Source organism: Ailuropoda melanoleuca, chromosome 1 (genome assembly GCF_002007445.2).
Source record: "Ailuropoda melanoleuca isolate Jingjing chromosome 1, ASM200744v2, whole genome shotgun sequence".
Classification (NCBI taxonomy): Eukaryota; Metazoa; Chordata; class Mammalia; order Carnivora; family Ursidae; genus Ailuropoda; species Ailuropoda melanoleuca.
In genome coordinates, this window is record NC_048218.1 from 106,499,428 (window position 1) to 106,506,513 (window position 7,086).

The following is a 7,086-nucleotide window of genomic DNA, read 5'->3' on the forward strand; positions in this document are numbered from 1 at the left end:
AAAAGGACAATAGTGTTACTCCTTTGCCTGGCTTCCTCCTATTTAAGCATTAGTCCTTACACCACCGCTAATAGTATGTGCTCAACAAATGCTTACTGAATAATGAATGAATCAGTTTCAGCTATGTATATGAACTCCCACGGCAAACATATTCTTAACAATCAAGAAATAATCTCGGGCTATTTTTGGACACCTGTATTCTGAAGGCATCAATAATCTTTCTCTTTTCTATTCAAAAAAACAGTGTGTTTGTTACATTTGCACAATTAACACAAATTAGCCAACCAAGCATACTCAAACATCTGATAAACTTAGCCATACATGATTTTGTCAGATAATTCATTTTAAAAATACTGTTTAGTCAACTGGACCAAAAAAGCACATAATTTCTGTTCTAAGAAAACATTTCCTCAAAGATTTCTGTTTAAAACCAAAGGAAAATTACAAATAGCTGCGCCCTCCAATTTACAAAACAGATTAACTCTCATTCTTCCAAAGGATTAAGATGCGTAAGAAAACAAGATGTGTGGCAGGTTTCTGGTATGCACTGTTCCAGAATGAATGACTCTGTAACCACAGGACACAGAACGGATTCCGGGGAAGTCCGGCTAAGAAATGAGTGCATTTACATACACACACATGACACATCCATGTGCTTACCATGATGCAAAGACTTCAATTCTCTAGTTTGTTTTGTTTTGTGTTTTTTTTAGAATCCTTGCTGGGATATGTGGAAAGTTAAAATCCTTGCTTTTTAATCTTGAAACAAAGAGAAGACAAATACTAAGACATTCTTTTCAAAGTTTTTGAGGGGAAGAAAAGTTGATTCTGATTATTTAGGCCATGCTCCTATTCTTCCCATTTTAGTCAACTTCTGAAGTTAACACTGAAAACCACAGCCAAATTGTTCACATGATAAAGTGAAAACTGTCAAACACTCTACCTGTAATGTGTCTCTACAGGTCCATGCTCCACAGTTTAATAGTCTGACTGTAAATGGTCTATGCCCTCTTCACCTATAAATTTCAATTAAGCTTGTTTTATGACTTTGTGGTAGGTAGCATTCTAAAATGTGTGACATGGGCCTGTGTCCCTAAATATCTAGGTGGCTCTTGATATGGTATTCATTTGGAGTTTGGACTGTTTTATTGGTTTTCAAAGTGTGTTCCTGGCAACAGTAATATCAACATCACCTGGAATCTTGTTAGAAATGAAAAGTATGAGCTCATACCGAGTCATACTAAATAAGAAACTAGAAGGCCCAGCAGTATGTGTTTTAACCTCCAGGTGATTTTGATATGTAGACAAGTTTAAAAACCTCTGGCTAGATAATCCTAAAGCCTTCTCAAACCATCAAAATCCATTGTTTTTAAATCAGATACATCTTCTGGAACTAGCACCACGTTCAGTCAAATGCACTCAATTATTCCCAGTAGTCTGAGTAAAATCTCATAATAAAAAATACCACATTCTATCAGTAGTATTTAGAAATTTGCTGTATTTTCACAAGGACATTTATATTAGCAAGCTTTTCCCAATTAAGTGGACAGTGTGACAAATGTTAGAGATCATTTTAACTAACACTGGTGATCTCTAAATTAAATCTTTGCTTCCTTTATAAGTAGGCGGCTTATTCCAGCTTCTGTGAAAAGTAAATATATATTTTGTGACATCTTGCATCTATTTCTCAACGTCAGCTGTTAGAAGCAGTGTTCTCTCGCTTTCCCACCCTACCTGTGAGATATACTGGACTTTGACTTAAAAGGTGCAATGACATGCTAGAGAAAACATTTATGAAACTACCAGAACAGGCCAAAGAAATGAGCCATTTTCTGATCCCCTCCTGCAGAAAAGGTTAACTAGTCAGGAAGCACGAAGCCTCATATTTTTAAAGAATTCTAACCCCAAACAGATCTGATCCTAATATGTGATTCAGTGAAGTCTATTTCTAATTTTAACAGCCCAGAAATTGTTTTACTTAAGCCATAAATCCCAAACATGACAATGTTAGACTTCCAATGGCGATACCTTCTATTTTTCTGAGGTTCTTACCAAAGGAGGACAAAAATAATCCTTTGAGATGACAGAAAGCTTGGATGACAGGGACCAAAAGGAAAAGTTGTTAAAAAAACAGCAGGGGTCAAATTTAAAAGTTAACTTTTGCTCTCCAAGATAAAGGTTCCTTTCCCACCCAGTTTCTGTTGGGGCAGGCGATTGCCTTAGGGCAAACTTTCCTTTAACACTCTCATGTCAACCCAACTTTTTCATGGAAACAAATGAGCCTATCTTTTCACACCTTATTACTACAAGGGGCTCTTACTAGCCAAATAAGTGGACATATTCTTTAAAACAGTGCCCTCAATGTCTCTCAATTTTGTCAGAAAAATAATGGAGAAAGCTACAAAACCCAGAACTACTACATTTCTGCTCCAGGCACACACACAAAATTGCTTTCATTGAGAATCCAGAAAGCACTTATTTTACAGTACTCAGTAAAAGCTTATGAAAATCTTCTGCCCTGGCATCTCAGACCTATAAAGTATTTAGTCATGCAAGTGACTAAATCTTGTGTGAAGATGATTAATGCACTCAGCAACCTAGTTCGTTTCCAATTTGTCGTTTTCAAATATTCCCTTTCAGGAATATATACTTATCTTAAGTTAGCCAGATATTTGGCAGCACTTTATGTCAAAGGTTTCTCAAAAAAAACCCCAAAAACACAACAAAGTTGTAAGAAACAGTCACCAAGTGCCTTTTTAAAAAAATCCTTCACATAGTACTTGGCATGGCTCTTCAGAATTTTCAACACTTTAGATCTACCGAAATGTACTCAAATGCAAGACTTAGTATTTGCGAAGACATAAATTTTGAGTTCTCTTAATTTCTAATTTATCCTATACATACTGCCTTTCAACTGAGTGATTCTAAGCTTATGTGAGATCAAGAATGAAAAAAAAAAATGGCCACATGACTGTCACAGGCCAATTCTCTATTCCTCCTCCAAGCTGGAAGAATGAAGGTCACCTGGGCAAAGGACACATTTTAAGGCAAGATGTTAATACAGCTTTAGAGATGCCTGTGGCCTGTAACTTCTTTTGGCTTTCCCAGCAGAAGACTTCACCTACACTTCACACAGCTAAGGTGTATCACGTGTTCTTGATGTGTAGTCATATACTTTCTTTATTCTACAGAGGTTATATTAGTAAAGCGGCCCTTAACTGAAATAAAATAGAAGAAGCTCACACTGCCTCCTACTGTTAGGAGGAAAATTTCATGAGGTCAAAATGGTCCACAAATTGCAGTTTAAGGGGAGTAGGGGGTTTATCTTAAGTTTTTTCTCTTTTTTAATATAATGATCTATTTTCAAATCAAAACCTCAAGTATTAAGATACTGTCTGCATATAAATGTACTGTAGAAAATACTACTAGGTACGACTTCAGGATTGGAAATCATCTTCCTCAAACATATTTTTGACTTGGTATGTGATGTAATTAAACAAAACATTAAAAAAAGAAAGAAAGAAAGAACGAACGAACGAAAAAAAGAAAGAAAGAAAAGAAAAGTTAAAAGTGCTGCCCTACCTGGCCAGGTGATTGGAGACTTTACCAATTCTAAGGCAGTATTAGCAGTTGGTTTCTCCCCTTCTCTACCCACAGTGAGGTAAACTACTCCCTGTCAGCACAACAGATTCAATATCCAGCTTATCTTGTAGTCACCTGATAATGGCCATACCCCCCCAGGGCTTCCTAGACCTTTATGATTTTTTTCCGTATTTAAGGAGTTGGAAGTAATGTCACCCAACTTGCCACTGAGGTATTTCTGTTGGGGGCATCATGCACCTGCCCCTATCCACCTCAGCCAGGGTACTATATTAAATCACTGAATATGAAACACAGAAACACAAACAATAGTTTCGGGTTTGTTTCTTTAAAAATGACATTTGTATTAAAAGTCTTAAAATGAAGAGACAATGATTAAACGCGTGTCTGGAATTAAAAATTACAATTAGTTAGAATTCTCTTGGTACATCACAACAGTAAAATTTTGCTCTTTGCTTCTGGAGGAACACCCTAGAACAGATAACCAAAATTAAAAAAAAAATAATATAAAAGGGGAGCTAAATACCTGAACATTTGAACAAAATGAAGCAAAATAAGAAAGAAGGGGAAAAAAAACAACCCATTGCAAGACATGGAAATTACATTTTAAAGGCTGGAAATAATAAAGAAATTCACCAAACAACAGGCCCTATTGTCCTGGCTCCTTCAGGAAGATTACAGAAAGGAAACTAGGAAGTGGTCTGGGGAATAGCAGATTCTGGGATATGGTGGGAAGTTCACAGGTTGGCACCGGCTGGAACAGCTGAGTTTTGAAGGCACTCTGCAGACACAGGGGTGCTGGGGGCCCTGAATCACATTTTTGAAGTCTTTGTACTGTATTTTAAAGAGCTAGTCATCAAAACCTGTCACTGCCAACCAAAAAGAACAAAAGGCTAAACTTAAAAAAAAAAAAAAACACACACACAATAGTACACACAAAAATGTGCAGATCTGTAACATTTTTTTCACAGCTGATTAAAAAAAAAAATACTACCGTTCTCCCCCAGACTCCCCTTTGATACAGTAGGTAAACAAAATAGATTTTTTTTTCCACAAATATCAGCAGACACTTTCTGGCACTCCACACTGTATTGGCATCAGTGTTTACAGTCCCAGTTCAGATGTGCATACTTCAGATTGGATACACTGTAACAAGAATCCAACTTTGCATAGACATCCTTAAAATCACAATCAGTCACAGGGTTGCCCTTCCAAGCTGGCAGAAAAGGAACCCGATCTTAATTTCCAGCTACTCCTGGAAAACAAGGAAAAAACAAAAGTTTCTTCCCTTCCTCCTGCTCCTTCATTTGGTTCTCTCGGACTTCCTTCCATGTATTTAAAACTTGGAACTAGAAAAGGTTGTTGGGGGAAAAAACAAACAAACAAAAATCCCCCCTCCCTTTCCACCTTCTCCCCGTACTCTTCCTCCCCACCCCATTTTTTTTTTCCAGGCTGAAACTTTCGCTTGCCGGTGTCAAGCTGCCAATACATCGCCCTAACGGCTATTTAAACGGGGAAATATGCGTCAACCAAAATCAATGAGAAACGTACATGATTCCAAGAGCCACATTTCCACCGGGTCTCGGATGGTGAGGACGGGGCACCCCTTCGGACACGGGGCGGAGGCAGGGGACGCTGGCCGCGGAGGCCAGCCGGGCTCCCGGGACACCCCGGCCAATGCAAAGTCGTCTCCAATCTCAAAGCAAGAAGAGAAATCACATTTAGAGTCGGGTGCGTTTGGCTTTTGTGCGCAGAGCGCGGCCGGCGCGCGGCAGCCGCGGGCGCCTCAGAGGATCACGCAGGCCGAGCAGCAGCCCTCGTCGCCGTTGGGCTGAGCCGCGTAGTTCATCTGCCGCACAATCTCTGCGAACAGCTCGTCCACGGAGGCTTTGTTTTTGGCCGACGTCTCCATGAAGGGGCAGCTCCACTCCTCGGCCAGGGCCTTGCCCTCGCCGTACGAGACCTCTCGCTCGCCCTCCAGGTCCACCTTGTTACCCACCAGGATCATGGGCACACGCTCGTACCGCTTCACGCGGATGATCTGGTCCCGCATGGGCTTGATGTCCTGGAAGCTCTGCTGGTTGACGAGGCTATAGACAAGGATGAAGCCCTGGCCGTTCTTGATGTACAGGTCCCGCATGGACGCGAACTGCTCGGTGCCCGCCGTGTCCAGGATCTCCAGCACCGACGGCGACGAGTCCACCTCAATCTCCTTGCGGTAGAAGTCCTCGATGGTGGGGTCGTACTTCTCGATGAAGGAGCCGGTCACGAACTGCACGGTGAGCGCGGACTTGCCCACGCCGCCCGAGCCCAGCACCACCACTTTGTACTCTCTCATGGCTCCGTCGGCGCTCTCGCCGCGCCTGCCGCGGCCCCGTCGGGGCTGCGCGCCGGAGAAAGCCTGGGCTTGGCGGCTGGACGACTTCTCCTCTTCCTCAGCCTTGCAAGAAAAACCTAGGAGAGAGTGGCTAGGGAGCGCAAGGCGCAGAAATCACCAAACGGCGGCCGGGAGCCGGGCCGGCGAAGGCGGCGGCGCGTCCCTGGGGCGCGGGTCCGGGGCCCCGCAGCAGCCCGCGGCGGCAGCGGTAGCCTTGGCGGCGGACCGGGAGGACAATGCCGGCAGCCTCTGCGAGGCGACGGTTGCAGCTCTTCGCCGCGGCCGCCCTGGAGAGCGAGGAGGTGGTGGCGGTGGGCTGCGGAGGTGGCTGCTAATTGCGCGCCGGAGCGGGACGCGCGTGGCATGAGTCCCCGTAGAGAGTGCGCCCACCGCCGCGGCCCATCGCGCTCTCCCTCCCGCAGCCTCCGCGAGGCGAGGGCTTCCTACTAGCCGCGCGCAGCCCGGCCCTCCCCGCCCCGGCGAGCATGCCCAGTGCGCCGACGGCCGCGCCCGCCCGATCCGCCGCTCCGGGTTTTCCGGGGGGCCAGGCGGGGGCGGGGCTAAGGATTTGAGTCTGGTGGAGCGGATTGCGAGAGGCTCTGGTCCAGGAGCTGGATGAGAAATGTGTGGGAGTGTGTAGGTGTTTGAGGGGTGCTGGGAAAGCTCAGGTGAGACGATGAAGGTGTGGGAGGATGGGTTCGTGCATAAGGGCGGTGGCTCTGCGAGAAGCGTGTGGGCGCGGTGGCCCGCTCCCGTAATGGGTTGGGCTGTGCTCTTGCCGACTCCCGTTATCGAAAGCTCGTGGACTCCACTCTCCGAGGCTCCAGCGAGTGTGCGTCGTCTCAGGGCCGGAGACCCAAAGGGCATTTGAGTGCGAGAGTAGCGAGTGGGGCATCTTTGCCCACCCACGGCGCAGCTTTTTCTAAACCCTTTGCCTCGGAAACACTACTCGGCTTTCTCTGGCCACTCCTCCTGCAGTTCCTCTCCTGGACAAAGACAACAGGAACTCTGGGCTTGAAATACTGTCTCAACCCGGGAAAGGGTAGCCTCTCTTGACCGGAGCGCTCTCCGGCTGAGACTTGGCGGGTCCCACCCGCATCCCCACTGGG

At 45.0% G+C, this 7,086-nt stretch overlaps 1 protein-coding gene across 1 annotated transcript; it reads right to left on the reverse strand.

The window, feature by feature from the left end:
* Window positions 1-1,290: 1,290 nt before the first annotated feature.
* On the reverse strand, window positions 1,291-6,403 carry RAP2B (RAP2B, member of RAS oncogene family). Its single transcript, XM_011221187.3, has one exon. It carries the CDS (start codon window positions 5,936-5,938, stop codon window positions 5,387-5,389), a length of 552 nt encoding a protein of 183 aa, XP_011219489.1. The 5' UTR covers window positions 5,939-6,403; the 3' UTR covers window positions 1,291-5,386.
* Between the last annotated feature and the right edge of the window lie 683 nt (window positions 6,404-7,086).

Coding starts and splice junctions, on each gene's coding strand:
- RAP2B (XM_011221187.3), bottom strand. CDS start 5,938: ATGAGAGAGTACAAAGTGGTGGTGCTGGGCTCGGGCGGCGTGGGCAAG.